Below are 20,509 nucleotides of genomic sequence, written 5' to 3'. Positions count from 1 at the left end.
CACAACTGGCCATGATTGGGAGTACCATAGGGTGGCGCACAATTGGCCCAGCGTCGTCCGGGGTAGGCCGTCATTGTAAATAAGAATTTGTTCTTCTCTGACCTGCCTAGTTAAATAGGAGGATGAGCTGGCCAATCAGCGGGATACTTGTATTAATAGTTTGACTGGTATATGCCCGCACCATTCTGTTGGGGTATGCCCAAACTATTACAACACAGAAAATATCCTTTTTAACATGCCTATCTACCATTGTAAGTCATTCTAGGTCATATTTCAATGAAAAATGGGAGCACTGGACACAATGTTCCCTCAAGAGAATTTCAGCACTGAGCAAATTTCAGGTCTGCTGAGGGCAAACTTTAACATTGCGGAAATTCTGTTCAACTTCAGCACATGTTTACTGTGAACATTGAGGCTGTACCCGCTTTAAGTTAGTTTTCACTGTGGCCAAGTAGGCTACTTTGTGTTTTTGATCATAATCTAGGCCTACCAGAGTGGCCTACCATCAAAAACAATGGAGAAAATGCATCCCATAACATTTTAACATGGAAATAGCTGTTCTATCATTCAGCCTACATTAGCAGCAAATGTGTGGTGTTCAATGTTGGCCTACATTCCATGAGACTTTTGAAAAAAAACATGCAGGGCTTGACATTAACCTGTTTATCCACTTGTCCTTCAGACAAGGAGGTGACTGAAAATGTTTGATGCAGGAAACCACTTTACAAAATAAAATGCATTATTATTCCCATACCATTATTACAGAGAATCAGACAAATTATGCTACCGTCTGCCTATTGGCTACTTAGCTTATTCAAGCCTGTCTGAAAATACAGCACTGCCACTTTAAGACAAAAAAGCTCTTTACCTGACTTGCTTTTCAAAGATGTCTAGAAATGTACATATTTTGTGCTCTTATAGGAAGGAATCACTCCCCTATCGCTGACTACAAATAATCTATAACTGGGCTAATAACTCACTAACTAGCAAATAATATTAACAAAATGTGTACATGTGGCCACATCTTAAAACCAAGCGCATCTATTCACGACTGCTCATGCTGTAAACAGTTCAAGGTAAATGGCTGAGATCCATATATGGCAATGGTCTATTTGCATATAGGCCTAGTGCAGCTCTGATGGTTATACCGCACTGGTCTGTGTAGAGTACGGGCTGAGTCTGTCAATGCAATAAAATCATACTCCGACACGTTCTGCCTACATTAAAATGTCTTGCCTAGTTAGTCTTGCATGTTTGGTATTGCATAGTTAATTTTGTTTCGGTATGTTGATAGTGTTAATGGGGAAAACTCTAGAAAGTTGAGAAGTTCAGTCTGGTGCTTAGAGGGAACCTTGACTGGACAGTTTAACTCACACAGTCAAGTCAAACAAAGGGTTGCAAAATGCGACTAAATGGTCGCTGTCTGGAGCCATACTTCTACTACTCTGTCACACCACATTGTCTTACACTTGCACTATCTATACCTCTCCCCCAATCCCAAGCCATTGTGATGGTGCCCACTCGTGAGCTGGCCCTGCAGGTTAGCCAGATCAGTATCCAGATCAGTAAGCACCTGGGCGGCGTGAAGGTCATGGCCACCACGGGCGGCACCAACCTGCGAGATGACATCATGCGCCTGGACGAGACTGGTAATTACCCAACAGCAGCATCACATTCGGTTACTAAATACCAACAATGGAACCTTGCGATAAATGCAGTGCATTTGGAAAGTATTCAGACCCCTTGACATTTTCCACGTTTTGTTACGTTACAGCGTTAATCTACACACAGTACTCCACAATGACAAAGCCAAAATAGGTTTTTAGACATTTTTACGTGTGTGTATGTATACTACCTTTCAAAAGTTTGAGGTCACTTAGAAATGTCCTTGTTTTTGAAAGAGAAGCTCTTTTTTTTTTTTGTCCATTTTTAAAATAACATCAAATTGATCAGAAGTACAGTGTAGACACTGTTAATGTTGTAAAGGACTAATGGAAATGGAAACGGCTGATTTTAATGGAATATCTAAACTCAGCAAAAAAAGAAAAGTCCTCTCACTGTCAACTGTGTTTTTATTTTCAGTTAACTTAACATGTGTAAATATGTAAAGATTCAACAACTGAGACATAAACTGAACAAGTTCCACAGACATGTGACTAACAAATTGAATAATGTGTCCCTGAATAAAGGGGGGGTCAAAATCAAAAGTAACAGCCAGTATCTGATGTGGCCACCAGCTGCATTAAGTACTGCAGTGCATCTCCTCCTCATGGACTGCACCAGATTTGCCAGGTCTTGCTGTGAGATGTTACCCCACTGTTCCACCAAGGCACCTGCAAGTTCCCGTACATTTCTGCAGGGAATGGCCCTAGCCCTCACCCTCCGATGATGCAATGACAACAAGCTCAGTCCGATGATGCTGTGACACACCGCCCCAGACCATGACGGAACCTCCACCTCCAAATCGATCCTGCTCCAGAGTACAGGCCTCGGTGTAACGCTCATTCCTTCGACGATAAACGCGAATCCGACCATCAGCCCTGGTGAGACAAAACCGCGACTCGTCAGTGAAGAGCACTTTTTTGCCAGTCCTGTCTTGTCCGGCGACGGTGGGTTTGTGCCAATAGGCGGCGTTGTTGCCGGTGATGTCTGGTGAGGACCTGCCTTACAACAGACCTACAAGCCCTCAGTCCAGCCTCTCTCAGCCTATTGTGGACAGTCTGAGCACAGATGTGCGTTCCTGGTGTAACTCGGGCAGTTGTTGTTGCCATCCTGTACCTGTCCCGCAGGTGTGATGTTCGGATGTACCGATCCTGTGCAGGTGTTGTTACACATGGTCTGCCACTGCGAGGATGATCAGCTGTCCATACTATCTTCTTGTAGAGCTGTCTTAGGTGCCTCACAGTACGGACATTGGAATTTATTGCCCTGGTCACATCTGCAGTCCTCATGCCTCCTTGCAGCATGCCTAAGGCACGTTCACACAGATGAGCAGGGACCCTGGGCAGGCATCTTTCTTTTGGTGTTTTTACATTTACATTTAAGTCATTTAGCAGACGCTCTTATCCAGAGTGACTTACAAGTACATACATTCATACTTTTTTTGTACTGGCCCCCCGTGGGAATCGAACCCACAACCCTGGCGTTGCAAGCGCCATGCTCTACCAACTGAGCCACACGGGGCCTTTTTCAGAGTCAGTAGAAAGGCCTCTTTAGTGTCCTAAGTTTTCATAACTGTGACCTTAATTGCCTACCGTCTGTAAGCTGTGCGTGTCTTAACGACCGTTCCACAGGTGCATGTTCATGAATTGTTTATGGTTCATTGAACAAGCATGGGAAACAGTGTTTAAATCCTTTGCAATGAAGATCTGTGAAGTTATTTGGATCTTTACAAATTCTTTGAAAGACAGGGTCCTGATAAAGGGACGTTTATTTTTTTGCTGAGTTTACATAGGCATACAGAGGCCCATTATCAGCAACATCACTCCTCTGTTCCAATGGCACGTTGTTAGCTAATCCAGGTTTATCATTTTAAAGGGCTAATTGATCATTAGAAAACCCTTTTTCAATTATGTTCACACAGCTGAAAACTGTTGTTCTGATTTAAATAAGTAATTAAACCGGCCTTCTTTAGGCTAGTTGAGTATCTGGAGCATAAGCATTTGTGGGTTCGATTACAGGCTCAAAATGGCCTAGAAGGCCAGCATACCGGAGTCGCTTATTCACTTTTGACGTTAAGACTGGTGTTTTGCGTGTACTATTTTTTGAAGCTGCCAGTTGAAGACTTGTGAGGCGTTTGTTTCTCAAACTAGACACTAATGTACTTGTCATCTTGCTCAGTTGTGCATCAGGGCCTCCCACTCCTCTTTCTATTCTGGTTAGAGCCAGTTTGCGCTGTTCTGTGAAGGGAGTAGTACGCAGCGTTGTATGAGATCTTCAGTTTCTTGGCAATTTCTCGCATGGAATAGCCTTCATTTCTCAGAACAAGAATAGACTGATGTGTTTCAGAAGAAAGTTACTTGTTTCTGGCCATTTTGAGCCTGTGCTCAGACTTTTTTTCTTTGATATTGTGTGGAGGTTGATTGGGGGTGGGACAATTTGATACATTTTAGAATAAGGCTGTAACGTTACAAAATTTGGGAAAAGGGTCTGAATACTTACGAATGCGCTGTTTGTGTACAGTTGAAATCGGGAGTTTACATACACTTAGGTTGGAGTCATTAAATCTCGTTTTTCAGCCACTCCACAATCTTCTTGTTAACCTCTCTTGGGCACGTGAGACTGTAGCGTCCCACCTCTTCAACAGGCAGTGAAACTGCTGGGCGCCAAATTCAATCATTATAAAAATTCTGAAAACAAAACATATTTTACATAGGTTTAAAGATTAACTACTTGTGAATCCAACCACGGTGTCAGATTTTTAAAAATGCTTTACGGCGAAAGCATACCTTACAATTATTTGAGACCATAGCCCACTAGACAAATCATTACAAACAGTAGCCAGTCAAGTAGAACAGTTACACATGTCAGAAATAGAGATAAAATGAATCCCTTACCTTTGATGATCTTCATATGGTTGCACTCAGGAGACATTCATTTACTCAATAAATGTTCCTTTTGTTCGATAAAGTCTCTTTATATCCAAAAACCTCAGTTTTGTTAGCGTTTTCTTCAGTAATCCACAGGCTCAAACGTAGTCAAAACAGGAAGACATCGCGCACCAGCGACTCCTGTGGCGGGCCGGGCGCAGTGCGCGCTAACCAAGGGAGCCAGGTGCACGGTGTTTCCTCCGACACATTGGTGCGGCTGGCTTCCGGGTTGTACGCGCTCTGTCTTAAGAAGCAGTGCGTTTTGGTTGGGTTGTGTTTCGGAGGACGCATGGCTTTCGACCTTCGTCTCTCCCGAGCCCGTACGGGAGTTGTAGCGATGAGACAAGATAGTAATTACTAGCAATTGCATACCACGAAAATGGGGGAGAAAAGGGGGTAAAAATGTTTTTAAAATTTTAAAAGGTAAACAAGAAAGGCACTCTCTCAGTCTCGCGCATGAAAAAGCTCTGTGACACTTTAGGGTCCACTCATTCCGACTGCTCTTACTTCTTCATTTTTCAGAATACAAGCCTGAAAAAAATTCTGAAGACTGTTGACATCTAGTGGAAGGCATAGAAACTGCAATTTGAGTCCTAAGTCAATGGATACTGTAATAGCATTGAATAGAAAACTACAAAACCAAAAAAAAACTACTTCCTGAATGGATTTTTCTCAGGTTTTCGCCTGCCAAATCAGTTCTGTTATACTCAGACACTATTTTAACAGTTTTAGAAACTTTAGAGTGTTTTCTCTCCAAGTCTACCAGTTATATGCATGTCATATCTTCTGGGCCCGAGAAGCAGGCAGTTTAATTTGGGCATGCATTTCATCCAAAATTCCGAATGCTGCCCCCTACCCTAGTGAAGTTAACAAACTATAGTTTTGGCAAGTCGGTTAGGACATCTACTTTGTGCATGACACAAGTCATTTTTCCAACAATTGTTTACAGACAGATTATTTAACTTAAAATTCACTATCACAATTCTAGTGGGTCAGAAGTTTACATACACTAAGTTGACTGTGCCTTTAAACCGCTTGGGAAATTCCAGAAAATTATGTCATGGCTTTAGAAGCTTGTGATAGGCTAATTGACATCATTTGAGTCAATTGGAGGTGTACCTGTGGATGTATTTCGAGGCCTACCTTCAAACTCTTTGCTTGACATCCTGGGAAAAGCAAAAGATATCAGCCAAGACCTCAGAAAGATAATTGTAGACCTCCACAAGTCTGGTTCATCCTTGGGAGCAATTTCCAAATGCCTAAAGTTACCACGTTCATCTGTACAAACAATAGTGCGCAAGTATGAACACCATGGGACCATGCAGCCGTCATACCGCTCAGGAAGGAGATGCGTTCTGTCTCCTAGAGATGAACGTACTTTGGTGCGAAAAGTGCTATTGAATCCCAGAACAACAGCGAAGGACCTTGTGAAGATCCTGGAGGAAACGGGTACAAAAGTGTATATATCCACAGTAAAACAAGTCCTATATCGACATAACCTGAAAGGCCGCTCAGCAAGGAAGAAGCCACTGCTCCAAAACCTCCATAAAAAGCCAGACTACGGTTTGCAACTGCACATGGGGACAAAGATCATACTTTTTGGAGAAATGTCCTCTGGTCTGATGAAACAAAAATAGAACTGTTTGGCCATAATGACCATCATTATGTTTGGAGGAAAAAGGCTTGCAAGCTGAAGAACAACATCCAAACCGTGAAGCACAGGGGTGGCAGCATCATGTTGTGGGAGTGCTTTGTTGCAGGAGGGACTGGTGTACTTCACAAAATAGATGGCATCGTGAGGAGGACAATTATGTGGATATATTGAAGTAACGTCTCAAGACATCAGTCAGGAAGTCAAAGCTTGGTCGCAAATGGGTCTTCCAAAGTTGTGGCTTAAGGACAACAAAGTCAAGGTATTGGAGTGGCCATCACAAAGCCCTGACATCAATCCTATAGATAATTTGTGGGCAGAACTGAAACGGCGTGTGTGAGCAAGGAGGCCTACAAACCTGACTCAGTTACACTAGCTCTGTCAGGAGGAATGGGCCAAAATTCACCCAACTTATTGTGGGAAGCTTGTGGAAGGCTACCCAAAACATTTGACCCAAGTTAAACAATTGAAAGGCAATGCTCCAAAATACTAATTGAGTGTATATAAACTTCTGACCCACTGGGAATGTGATGAAAGAAATAAAAGCTTAAATTAATCATTCGCTCTACTATTATTCTGACATTTCACATTCTTAAAATAAAGTGCTGATCCTAACTGACCTAAGACAGGGAATTTTTACTGGGATTAAGTGTCAGGAATAGTGAAAAACCTGAGTTTAAATGTATTTAAACTTCCGACTTCAACTGTATATAGCGTAGCTCCGTATTTGAATAATTTATTTGATAGTCATTTTTTCTCATCTTCATCAAGGGTGTCAATCATTTCAGACCACACTGTACAATACTAACAAGTCACAAAACCTCAAAGCTGTACACAATGCCATATCTGTAACGGTGGTGTTTCTGATTCTTTCTCAGTGCATGTGGTCATAGCCACACCCGGCAGGATCCTAGACTTGATAAAGAAGGGCGTGGCCAAAGTGGATAGAGTCCAAATGATGGTGATGGATGAGGTTAGTGTGTAAATACATGTGGTACCTGAGTCCATCAGCCACTGACTGTAATCAACTACTGTAGATGACTACAGAGAATCAGTCCTCTTGATCTATTTTGTTACGAGCCACTCACTATTCTTCATCAGGGCCTTCAAATCTCGTCTGGTTCATCAACCTACCAAAGAGGTTAAAGGAGCTACATGTAACATTTCCCCGGCAACCAGTGCCAAATGTAAATTACATACCAGTAGTAGCAAATGAATAGAAATACACGATTAAAACATACTTTTTTTTAGAATACTGTGTGACTCTGCTAATGCTCCATTTGAATGTTTTCTCTTCTCAGGCGGACAAGCTGCTGTCTCAGGACTTTGTAGTGCTCATCGAGGATATCATCAGCTTCCTGGCCAAGGGCCGTCAGATCCTACTCTACTCTGCCACCTTCCCCATCAGCGTGCAGAAGTTCATGGTGAGTAGTGCCACATGTTGGCAGCCATGTGGTATCACCAACAGGCCATTCTGTTCTGCTATTCCGTAACGATAAAATATACTTTATTGTCCATTTACATGGAAATGTTGCTATTCTTGCTGAACAGTGTTACCCTTGATCCCCTTCCGGAGAGCAGCAGCTCAGAACTTTGGGCAAGGTTGTGTGTGGGGTCATCTGATGCGCTTGGCCTTCTCCCTTGCCCGTTTATCAGAGGCCCTGAAGCTCCCTGCACTGCAACCCACAGAGCTTCGACCCCAGGTTCACAGTTTGCTTGAGGTTACCCTTATTAGCCACTGACAGCCCACCGTACCAGGCCAGGAAACAAAGTCGGCACACTCTCGAAATGGCAGGTGTAGTACATTGAACACAAATATAAATGCGAAATGCGTTAGTAGTATAAAACATTTTTTTTTGTCCTTCAGTCGCTCTAAAATTACACCAACAAAACATAAAAAAAGGATGGTTCTTTGTAAAGTTCCTAAAACAATAAATATATTACTAGTAAGAAGTAATGTAGTATATTGTTTAATTTCATGTATTATGACCTGAGTCTTTAAACCAAAATAGAACAGATGAGACAAATGTTGACCTGCCCTTTTAAATGCGGGAGGTTCGCGCGACTCAAGTCATGTCTGTGAGATTGATCCTGACAAGTAGAAGCGTTGTCATCTCTTTCCCAGCAGTTGAAACTCGAGCATAGAAAAACAACCTAGCTTGTGAACAAAATAGTTCTTTGACTTTGTGTGATTTAATTTACCAGCTATGAAACAAAATGGTGGAAATACTTTAGACCGCTACTGTAGCATTTACAGTACCAGTCAAAAGTTTGGACACCTGCTAATTCCAGGGTTTTTCTTTATTTCTACTATATTCTACATTGTGAATAACAGTGAAGACATAACTATGAAATAACACACGTGGAATCATGTAGTAACCAAAAAAGTGTTAAACAAATCAAAATATATTTTATATTTGAGATTCTTCAAAGTAGCCACCCTTTGCCATTAATACAGCTTTGCACACTTTTGGTGTTCTCTCAACCAGCTTCATGAGGTAGTCACCTGGAATTAGAGGTCGACCAATTATGATTTTTCAACACCGATACTGATTATTGGAGGACCAAAAAAAGCAGATTCTGATTAATTTAAAAAATATTTATTTTATTTTATTTAATAAAATATATATATTTTTTTATATATTTGTAATAACGACTTATTTTAACTTAATTAATACATAAATAAAATCTATTTAGTCTCAATTAAATAATGAAACATGTTCAATTTGGTTTAAATAATGCAGGAACAGTGTTGGAGAAGAAAGTAAAAGTGCAATATGTGCCATCCTTGCTCAGAACATGAACATATGAAAGCTGGTGGTTCCTTTTAACATGAGTCTTCAATATTCCCAGTTAAGAAGCTTTAGGTTGTTGTTATTATAGGACTATTTCTCTCTCTACCATTTGTATTTCATATACCTTTGACTATTGGATGTTCTTATAGGCACTATAGAATTCCCAGCCTAATCTTGGGAGTTGATATGCTTGAAGTCATGAACAGCGCTGTGCTTCAAGCATTGCGAGGAGCTGCTGGCAAGCACAGGAAAGTGCTGTTTGAATGAATGGTTACGAGCCTACTGCTGCCTACCACCGCTCAGTCAGACTGCTCTATCAAATATCAAATCATAGATTTATTTATAATATAATAAACACACAGAAATACGAGCCTTTGGTCATTAATATGGTCAAATCCGGAAACTATAATTTCGAAAACAAAACGTTATTCTTTTGGTGAAATACGGAACTGTTCCGTATTTTATCGAACGGGTGGCAACCCTAAGTCTAAATATTGCTGTTTACATTGCACAACCTTCAATGTTATGTCATAATTATGTAAAATTCTGTGGGTGGCCCTCTTGAACCATGTGGGGACAACAGACTGGGATAGGGATTGGTTGAATATGTCCGTAAACACACCAGCCAGCTGGTCTGCGCATGCTCTGAGGACGCGGCTAGGGATGCCGTCTGGGCCGGCAGCCTTGCGAGGGTTAACACGTTTAAATGTTTTACTCACGTTGGCTGCGGTGAATGAGAGCCGTCAGGTTTTGGTAGTGGGCCGTGTCAGTGGCACTGTATTGTCCTCAAAGTGAGCAAATAAGTTGTTTAATTTGTCTGGGAGCAAGACATCGGTGTCCCCGACGGGGCTGGTTTTCTTTTTGTAGTCCGTGATTGACTGTAGACCCTGCCACATACCTCTCGTGTCTGAGCTGTTGAATTGCGACTCTACTTTGTCTCTATACTGGGACTTAGCTTGTTTGATTGCCTTGCGGAGGGAATAGCTACACTGTTTGTGTTCGGTCATGTTTCCGGTAGCCTTGCCTTGATTAAAAGCAGTGGTTCTCGCTTTGTTTTGCGCGAATGCTGCCATCAATCCACGGTTTCTGGTTGGGGAAGGTTTTAATAATCACCGTAGGTACAACATCAATGATGCACTTGCTAATAAACTCTAATAAACTCCCTCACCGAATCAACGTATACATCAATGTTGTTGTCTGAGGCTATCCGGAACATATCACAGTCCACGTGATCGAAGCAATCTTGAAGCGTGGAATCAGATTGGTCGGACCAGCTTTGAACAGACCTGAGCACGGGCGTTTCCTGTTTTAGTTTCTGTCTATAGGCTGGGAGCAACAAAATGGAGACGTGGTCAGATTTGCCAAAGGGAGGGCGAGGGATGGCTTTGTATGCATCGCGGAAGTTAGTAGCAATGTTCTAGAATTTTGCCAGCCCAGGTCGCACATTCGATATGCTGATTAAAATTTAGGTAGCCTTGTTTTCAGTTTAGTCTTGTTAAAATCCCCAGCTACAATAAATGCAGCCTCAGGATATGTGGTTTCCAGTTTACATAGAGTCCAATGAAGTTCTTTCAGGGCAATCGAGGTGTCTGCTTGGGGGGATATACACGACTGTGATTATAATCGAAGAGAATTCTCTTGGTAGATAATGCGGTCAGCATTTGATTGTAAGGAATTATAGGTCAGGTGAACAAAAGGACTTGAGTTCCTGTATGTTGTTATGATCACACCACAACTCATTAATCATAAGGCATACACGGTTACCCCAGGAAATCTTAAGTCCTTCTTCTTACCAGAGAGATGTTTGTTTCTGTCAGCGCGATGTGTGAAGAAACCGGGTGGCTGTACCGAATCTGATAACGTATCCCGAGTGAGCCATGTTTCCGTGAAACAGAGAATGTTACATTCTCTGATGTCTCTCTGGAAGGCAACCCTTGCTCGAACTTCATCTACCTTGTTGTCAAGAGACTGGACACTGGCGAGTAGTATACTCGTGAGCGATGTGCCCGTCTACAGAGCCTGACCAGAAGACCGCTCCGTCTGCCCCTTCTGCGGCGCTGTTGTTTTGGGTCGCCTACTGGGATCCGATCCATTGTCCTGGGTGGTGGTCTAAACAGAGGATTCACTTCGGGAAAGTTGTATTCCTGGTCGTAATGTTGGTAAGTTGACGTTGCTCTTATATCCAGTAGTTTGTCCCGGCTGTATGTAATAAGACTTAAGATTTCCTGGGGTAACAGTGTAAGTAATAATACATTCAAAAAATCAAATACTGCATAGTTTACTAAGAACGCGAAGCGTTGACTCTGTTTGCACTTAACGCAAGCGAAGCGGCACAATTCACCTTATTAATATTGCCCGCTAACATTAAAATAAATAAATTAAATTTGCAGGTTTACAAAAATATACTTGTGTATTGATTTTAATAAAGTTATTGATGTTAATAGTTAGGTTCATTGGTGCAATGATTTTGCATTTTTTCGCGAATGCGCTTTTGTTAAATCATCACCCGTTTGGCGAAGTAGGCTGTGATTCGATGATAAATGAACAGGCACCGCATTGATTATATGCAATGCAGGACAAGCTAGTTAAACTATTAATATCATCAACCATGTGTAGTTAACTAGTGATTTATGTTAAGTTTGTTTTTTTATAAGATAAGTGTAATGCTAGCTAGCAACTTACCTTGGCTCCTTGCTGCACTCGCGTAACAGGTGGTCAGCCTGCCACGCAGTCTCCTCGTGGATTGCAATGTAATTGGCCATAATCTGCGTCCAAAAATGCAGATTACCGACTTAAGAGAACTTGAAATCGTCCCTAATTAATGCCGATTTAATCGGTCGACCTCTACCTGGAATGCATTTCAATTAACAGGTGTGTCTTGTTAAAAGTACATTTGTGGAACTTCTTTCCATCTTAATGCGTTTTGAGCCAATCAGTTGTGTTGTGACAAGGTAGGGGGGTTACAGAAGATAGCCCTATTTGGTAAAATACCAAGTCCCATATTATGGCAAGAACAGCTCAAATAAGCAAAGAGAAACAACAGTCAATCATTACTTTAAGACATGAAGGTCAGTCAATCAGGAAAACTGCAGTCGCAAAAACCATCAAGCACTATGATGAAACTGGCTATCATGAGGACCGCCACAGGGAAGGAAGACCCAGAGTTACCTCTGCTGCAGAGGATACGTTTGTTAGAGTTAACTGCACCTCAGATTGCAGCCCAAATAAATGCTTGACGTTCAAGTAACAAGACACATCTCAACATAAACTGTTCAGAGGAGACTGCGTGAATCGCTCCTTCATGGTCGAATTGCTGCAAATAAAACCACCACTAAAGGACGCCAATAAGAAGACGAGACTTGCTTGGGCCAGGAAACACGAGCAATGGACATTAGACCGGTGGAACTCTGTCCTTTTGGTCTGATGATTCAAACGCAGAGTAGTTGAACGGATGATATCTGCATGTGTTGTTCCCACCAGAAAGCATGGAGGGGGAGGTGTGGGGGTGCTTTGCTGGTGACATTGATTTGTTGTTGAATTCAAGGCACGCTAATCCAGCATGGCTAACAGCATTCTGCAGTGATACGCCATGCCGTCTTGTTTGTGCTTAGTGGGACTATCATTTGTTTTTCAACAGGACAATGACCCAACACACCTCCAGGCTGTGTAAGGGTTATTTGACCAAGAAGGAGAGTAATGGAGTGCTGCATCAGATGTCCTGGCCTCCGGTCAACCAATCTCAACGCAATTGACGGTTTGGGATGAGTTGGAAAAGCAGTCAACAGGTGCTCATCATATGTGGGAACTCCTTCAAGACTGTTGGAAAAGCATTCTATGTGAAGCTGGTTGAGAGAATGCCAAGTGTGCAACGCTGTCATCAAGGAAAAAGGTGGCTACTTTGAAGAATCTCAAATATTTATTTTGATTTAACACTTTTTTTTGGTTACTACGTGATTCCATGTGTTCTTTCATAGTTTTGTCGTCACTATTATTCTACAATGTAGAAAATAGTAAAAATAAAGAGACCCTTGAATGAGTAGGTGTGTCCAAACTTTGGACTGGTACTGTTTTTTTTCTTTAAATTTGATCGTACGTGACCATTTTTATTCACAAATGCTGGTGACATGCTTGCACTTTGGAACCCTGAACACCCGCCAATGTGGCTAGTGAAATAGACACAGTTGAAGTCGTTTTTCAACCACTCCACAAATTTCTTGTTAACAAACTATATTTTTGGCATGTCGGTTAGGACATCTTCTTTGTGCATGACACAGTCATTTTCCATTTTCAATTGTTTGCAGACAGATTATTTCACTGGGTCAGAATTGCACATACACTAAGTTGACTGTGCCTTTTTAAATAGCTTGGGAAATTCCCAAAAATTATTTCATGGCTTTAGAAGCTTCTGATAGGCTAATTGACATAATTTGAGTCAATTGGAGGTGTACCTGTGGATGTATTTCAAGGCCTACCTTCAAACTAAGTGCCTCTTTGCTTGACATCATGGGGAAATCAAAAGAAATCAGCCAAGACCTCAGGAAAAGAAATTGTAGACCTCCACAAGTCTGGTTCATACTTGGGAGCAATTTCCAAACGCCTGAAGTTACCACGTTTATCTGTACAAACAATAGTACGCAAGTATGAACACCATGGGACCAAGCAGCCGTCATACCGCTCAGGAAGGACACGTGTTCTGTCCCCAAGAGATGAACGTACTTTGGTGCGAAAAGTGCAAATCAAGATGCTGGAGGAAACGGGTACAAAGGTATCTATATCCACAGTAAAACGAGTCCTATATCGACATAACCTGAAAGGCCGCTCAGCAAGGAAGAAGCTGCTGCTCCAAAACCGCCGTAAAAAAGCCAGACTACGGTTTGCAACTGCACATGGGGACAAAGATTGTACTTTTTGGAGGAATGTCCTCTGGTCTGATGAAACAAAAATAGAACTGTTTGTCCGTAATGACCGTTGTTATGTTTGGAGGAATAAGGGGGAGGCTTGCAAGCCAAAGAACACCATCCCAACCGTGAAGCGCGGAGGTGGCAGCATCATGTTGTCGGGGTGCTTTGCCCTCAGGAGGGACTGGTGCACTTCACAAAATAGATGGCATCGTGAGGAAAGAAAATTGTGGATATATTGAAGCAACATCTCAAGACATCAGTCGGGAAGTTAAAGCTTTGTCGCAAATGGGTCTTCCAAATGGACAATGACCCCAAGCATACTTCCAAAGTTGTGGCAAAATGGCTTAAGGACAACAAAGTCAAGGTATTGGAGTGGCCATCACAAAGCCCTGACCTCAATCCTATAGAAAATTTGTGGGCAGAACTGAAAAGGCGTGTGCGAGCAAGGAGGCCTACAAACCTGACTCAGTTACACCAGCTCTGTCAGGAGGTATGGGCCAAAATTCCCCCCGAAAAACATTTGACCCAAGTTCAACAATTTAAAGGCAATGCTACAAAGTGCTAATTGAGTGTATGTAAACTTCTGACCCACTGGGAATGTGATGAAAGAAATAAAAGCTGAAATAATGTATGCATGTATGCATGTATGCAGATGCATATGCATCTGTTGGTCACAAATACTTTTAAGTATTTATTTTTTTGTAAGTAGGGGCGTGGATCAGAAAACCAGTCGGTATCTAGTGTGACCACCACTCTCTGCATCTCCTTTGCATAGAGTTGATCAGGCTGTTGATTGTGGCCTGTGGAATGTTGTCCCACTCTTCATTGGCTCTGCAAAATTGCAGGACATTGGCGTGAACTGGAACACTCTGTCGTACACGTCGATCCAGAGGGTCCCAAACATGTTCAATGGGTGACATGTCTGGTGAGTATGCAGGCCATGGAAGAACTGGGACATTTTCAGCTTCCAGGGATTGTGTACAGATCCTTGTGACATGGGGTTGTGTATTATCATGCTGAAACATGAGGTGATGGCGGTGGATGAATGGTACGTCAATGGGCCTCAGGATGCCGTCACGGTATCTCTGTATTAAAATGGCCATCTATAAAATGCAATTGTGTTTGTTGTCCGTAGCTTATGCCTGCCCATACCATAACCCCACGCCACCACGGGGCACTCTGTTCACAACGTTGACACCAGCAAACTGCTCGCCCACACAATGCCATACACGCTATCTGACAACTGCAAATTGATACTGGGATTTATCTGTGAAGAGCACACTACTCCAGCTGCCAGTGGTCATCGAGGGTGGGGGAGCATTTGCCCTCTGAAGTTGGTTAAGATGCCGATCTGCAGTCAGATCAAGACCCTGGTGAGGACAACGAGCACGCAGATGAGCTTCCCTGAGATTGTTTCTGACAGTTTGTCCAGAAATTCTTTGGTTGTGCAAACCCACAGTTTCATCAGCTGAGATCAGCCACCCACACAGACTACCTTGCAAGTAAAGAAGCCAGATGTGGAGGTCCTGGGCTGGTGTGGTTGCACATGGTCAGCGGTTGTGAGGCCGGTTGGACATACTGCGAAATTCTCTGAAATGACGTTTGAGTCACTTATGGTAGAGAAATTAACATTGAATTCTCTGGCAACGGCTTTTTTGGACTTTCTTGCAGTCAGCCTGCCAATTGCACACTCCCTCAACTTGAGACATCTGTGGCATTGTGTTGTGTGACAACTGTACATTGTAGAGTGGCCTTTTATTGTACCCAGCACAAGGTGCACCTGTGGAATGTTCATGCTGTTTAATCAGCTTCTTGATATGCCACACCTGTCAGGTGGATTGATTTATCTTGACAAAGGGGAAATGCTCACTAACAGGATTGAGAACAAATGTGTGAACAAAATGTGAATGAAATAAGCTGTTGGTGCGTATGGAACATTTCTGGTATCTTTTATTTCAGCTCATGAAATATATATATTTTTTAACCTTTTATTTACCTAGGCAAGTCAGTTAAGAACAAATTCTTATTTACAATGACTGATTACACTGGCCAAACCTGGATGACACTGGGCCAATTGTGCGCTTCCCTTATGGGACTCCCAATCACGGCCGGTTGTGATACAGCCTGGAATCGAACCAGGGTGTGTAGTGACTCCTCTAGCACTGAGATGCAGTGCCTTAGACCGCTGCGCCACTCGAGAGCCCAAAACATGGGACCAACACTTTACATGTTGCGTTTTTTATATTTTTGTTCAGTGTAGTTGGAGACTATTGTGGTGTTGACATTCAGTTATTGGCATTTTGTTTATTGATGTTCTGAGTGTTTGCATTAAGAGTGTGTTGTACATGATGGTTCACAGGTACCTGCTCTACCGCTTCACCTCCCAGGACTAGGCGGCTCATTTGATCTGCCTTCCTCCGGAAATGATTGTGCACTTGTTTTGTTGATGTTTAGTGTAACATAGTAGTTGTTGCACCAGTCATGAACCCTGTTTACCTCTATTTGGAAATGCATTGAGTCATCTGAGGTCGACAAGTGCTGTGTCATCTGTATATTTCACTGCCAAGCAGTCCCTGTCGGAGCCTCTCACGTCATTGGTGTATATGGCAAATAGCACTTGAGAGATGCCAGTTCCTTGAGGGGCAACGGGTAGATGTACACAGAGGGATGTTGTTGAACTTGACATACAGCCCCCAGTCCAGCACCCACAAGGTAATGCTGGGTTCCATCTGTAGGTGGTGGAGTTTGTAACAGGTGAGGCTACATGCCGAGGAGAAGCCCAGGAAAAGGATGCACACGTTGGTGAGTCCTCCAGGTATTTCATGGTGCTGCGCAACAACGTCAGGACTGCATCCTCCTTCTTCATCCTTCTTCCTGATATGCAAACCGCATTGGTCCAAGAGCTCCTTCCACATGAGACCTGACACTTGAATATCAAGCGCTCAAGGCACTTCACAACGACTGACTTTGACACCACAGGATGATAGTCATTCAGCTCTGCTGGATCTGGTCGGATCTCAGGTCTTCCAGAGTGAGGGAACCATGTGTTCTGAGAAGGCGCTGTTAACACTAGAACTATTTTACCTGCATATGACTCTGAAGTGATACTCCTTTCCCTGCATCTGTAAATTACAAGTTGCGCCCATCTCTTCAAGTACAATTTGACAACTGATAGGCCTAATATTGTCACTTGTCAGATTGACTATTTAATCTTGTCTAGCTCGTGTGAAATGAGTTTAGGTGTAGTTTCGATGGGCCAGCTTTGCATACTGAATGGCATCATTTGTTTCCCACGCAAAAAATTGTATAGTCAAGGATATGTTTTGCATTATTCTAAAAGTCTACTGCAACATATAACATGTTTTTGTTTACAGTAAATAAAACAGTCCTGTAATAGCTTATTTTTACAAAGTAAAATGTAAATGAGAATGGCATCAACCTGCATGGTAAAATTATTAACAATTTAAGTTCAATTGTGAAGTAAGGTACACAATTGTTATCCATTTGCAATTCATTCAGTGAGGAGAGAGACGTATTAGCACCTGATTGGGTACCAACATCCTACAGCACATTGTCTTGGGGGGTTAAGTCGGGAATATATATATATTTTTTGTTATTAAAAAAGGATAAATAGGCTCTAAACACTTATGTTTGTGATTTTAAGATTCTGACAAACGAGTAGTGTAAAATAAATGAACTTTTCAAAAAAAAATGTAATTACAAAATCAAACATCAGTGGCCGTTGCCAACGGATAAATAAAGTTGATCAAAAGGATTGCGCTAATGTTTTCATTGCGAGGGAAATGAAAAATCGGCTATAGGCCTATTTTGTCAAGGATACGTTTTATATAATTATACAATCTATACAAATACATAACATGTTTTTTGTTGATATTTATTCATGCAATTTATCCTTGACAATAGTTTATGCGCCATTTATCGAGCGTTGGTGTTCATGTTTGCGTACCTTGCGAGTTGATTAAGCGTCTGATGCATATGCTGAAGGGGGACGCATGGCAACGTTCTCTAGCAGGTACTTAAAGGCTGAAAGGCCAGGCTGTTGTAGTGCTAAAGAGAGTGCAGAAGATGTCTGCCAGCTCGTCTACGCATTCCTTCAGTAGCCGTCCCTTGATTTTGTCTGCTCCAGTCGCTTTATTGGATATAACTCGTCTCGCCACCACCTCGGCGGTTTTCTCCATCCAATGCCTGGTTGTTCCCTCAGGCTTTCTGTTAGTGGAGAAGTCCTGATTATCAAAACGACAGTAAAACGTGTTGAGTTCATTGACAAACTATTCCTCGTCCTTTTGTTTTTCTCTTGGGTTTTCTTCTTGACTTGCCCGATAAGGTTTGCCAGGCCTGCCTGAGGTTCCCTGTGTGGAGCATTTTTTTCTCCACTCTCTTTTTGTAGTTGTCCTTAGCTTGGGCTATGTGTTGTTTTACTGTCCTCTGCAGGGTTTTACCTTCCTCTTGGTTGCATGCAAGAAAGGCTGTCCGTTTCGTCTTAAGTTGCTGCAAGGGTCTAGCCGTGTGTGTGCGCCCATGCACACGTGTAGTTATCCTAGCATTGATTTACTCCGGGCACTTCAATAACCCTCTCTCCTCCTTTTTTCTCTTTGCTTGTCCACCCTTCCTGTCATCACACTCTCCTCCCTTTCTGCTCCCTCTCCACCAGGCCAAGCACCTGCAGAAGCCCTATGAGATCAACCTGATGGAGGAGCTGACTCTGAAGGGCATCACCCAGTACTACGCCTACGTCACTGAGAGACAAAAAGTCCACTGTCTCAACACGCTCTTCTCGCGGGTAAGCCTTGAAAACATTGAACATGTAGTCTGGTATGTGGGCACAGGTTAGTGTACCACAAAGCCTTTACAGTCAACCTTTATTACCATCGGTAGTAATGAGTTTGACAATCTTTCAAGGCCGTGGCTGCAGATCTGACTTTTCCCGGACCTTTTTTCCCCGGGACTAAAGGTCCCGACGCTTCTGTGCGTGTTCGGATCACGTTGTGCGCATGCATTTTCTTTACCTCTACTTTACCCACCCACCACCACACATCTACTGAACCACACATCTACTGAACCACACATCTACTGAACCACACATCTACTGAACCACACATCTACTGAACCACACATCTACTGAACCACACATCTACTGAACCACACATCTACTGAACCACACATCTACTGAACCACACATCTACTGAACCACACAACTACTGAACCACACATCTACTGAACCACACATCTACTGAACCACACAACTACTGAACCACACAACTACTGAACCACACATCTACTGAACCACACATCTACTGAACCACACATCTACTGAACCACACATCTACTGAACCACACATCTACTGAACCACACATCTACTGAACCACACATCTACTGAACCACACAACTACTGAACCACACAACTACTGAACCACACATCTACTGAACCACACATCTACTGAACCACACATCTACTGAACCACACATCTACTGAACCACACATCTACTGAACCACACATCTACTGAACCACACATCTACTGAACCACACATCTACTGAACCACACATCTACTGAACCACACATCTACTGAGCACAACCACACTCCTACTGACCACCACACAACTACTGACCACATCTACAGCACCACACACTAGTCAGACCACATCTACAGCACCACACACCTACTGAACCACAGAACTACTGACCACATCTACTGACCACACACCTACAGAACTACTGAGCACAACCACACATCTACAACACACAACTGCTGGCCCACGTGTGTGCACACAACTGCTGGCCCACGCACGCGCGCACACAACTGCTGGCCCACGCACGCGCGCACACAACTGCTGGCCCACGCACGCGCGCACACAACTGCTGGCCCACGCGCGCACAACTGCTGGCCCACGCACACACACACAAATGCTGGCCTACGCGCGCATGCGCGCGCACAACTGCTGGCCCACGTGCGCGCACAACTGCGCACACACACACACACAACTGCTGACACACACACACACACACACACACACACACACACACACACACACACACACACACACACACACACACACACACAACTGCTGGCCCACACACACACAACTGCTGGCCCACACACACACACACACAACTGCTGGCCCACACACACACAACTGCTGGCACACACACACACACACACACAACTGCTGGCACACACACACACACACACACACAACTGCTGGCCCGCACACACACACACACACACAACTGCTGGCCCGCACACACACACACACACACAACTGCTGGCCCGCACACACACACACACACACAACTGCTGGCCCACACACACACACACACAACTGCTGGCCCACACACACACAACTGCTGGCACACACACACACACACACACAACTGCTGGCCCGCACACACACACACACACACAGCTGCTGGCCCGCGCACACACACACACACACAACTGCTGGCCCGCGCACACACACACACACACAACTGCTGGCCCGCGCACACACACACACACACAACTGCTGGCCCGCGCACACACACACACACACAACTGCTGGCCCGCGCACACA

The 20,509-nt window shown here is 43.3% G+C and overlaps 1 protein-coding gene across 3 annotated transcripts in view; it reads left to right on the top strand.

Moving 5' to 3' along the window:
* The window catches only part of LOC120022806 (probable ATP-dependent RNA helicase ddx6), a 51,994-nt gene that overhangs the window by 4,170 nt on the left and 27,315 nt on the right, over nucleotides 1–20,509 (top strand). For all 3 annotated transcript variants that reach the window (XM_038966807.1, XM_038966805.1, XM_038966806.1), the window contains 4 exons: nucleotides 1,503–1,649; nucleotides 7,119–7,213; nucleotides 7,542–7,664; nucleotides 18,609–18,737. In XM_038966807.1, coding sequence (XP_038822735.1) covers nucleotides 1,503–1,649; nucleotides 7,119–7,213; nucleotides 7,542–7,664; nucleotides 18,609–18,737 — 494 coding nt within the window. The remainder of the gene's footprint in view (nucleotides 1–1,502; nucleotides 1,650–7,118; nucleotides 7,214–7,541; nucleotides 7,665–18,608; nucleotides 18,738–20,509) is intronic.

Source organism: Salvelinus namaycush, chromosome 27, assembly GCF_016432855.1.
Source record: "Salvelinus namaycush isolate Seneca chromosome 27, SaNama_1.0, whole genome shotgun sequence".
In the NCBI taxonomy this organism is placed as follows: Eukaryota; Metazoa; Chordata; class Actinopteri; order Salmoniformes; family Salmonidae; genus Salvelinus; species Salvelinus namaycush.
Note: the sequence above shows the minus strand (reverse complement) of the source record. Positions and strands in the feature narration are given on the sequence as shown.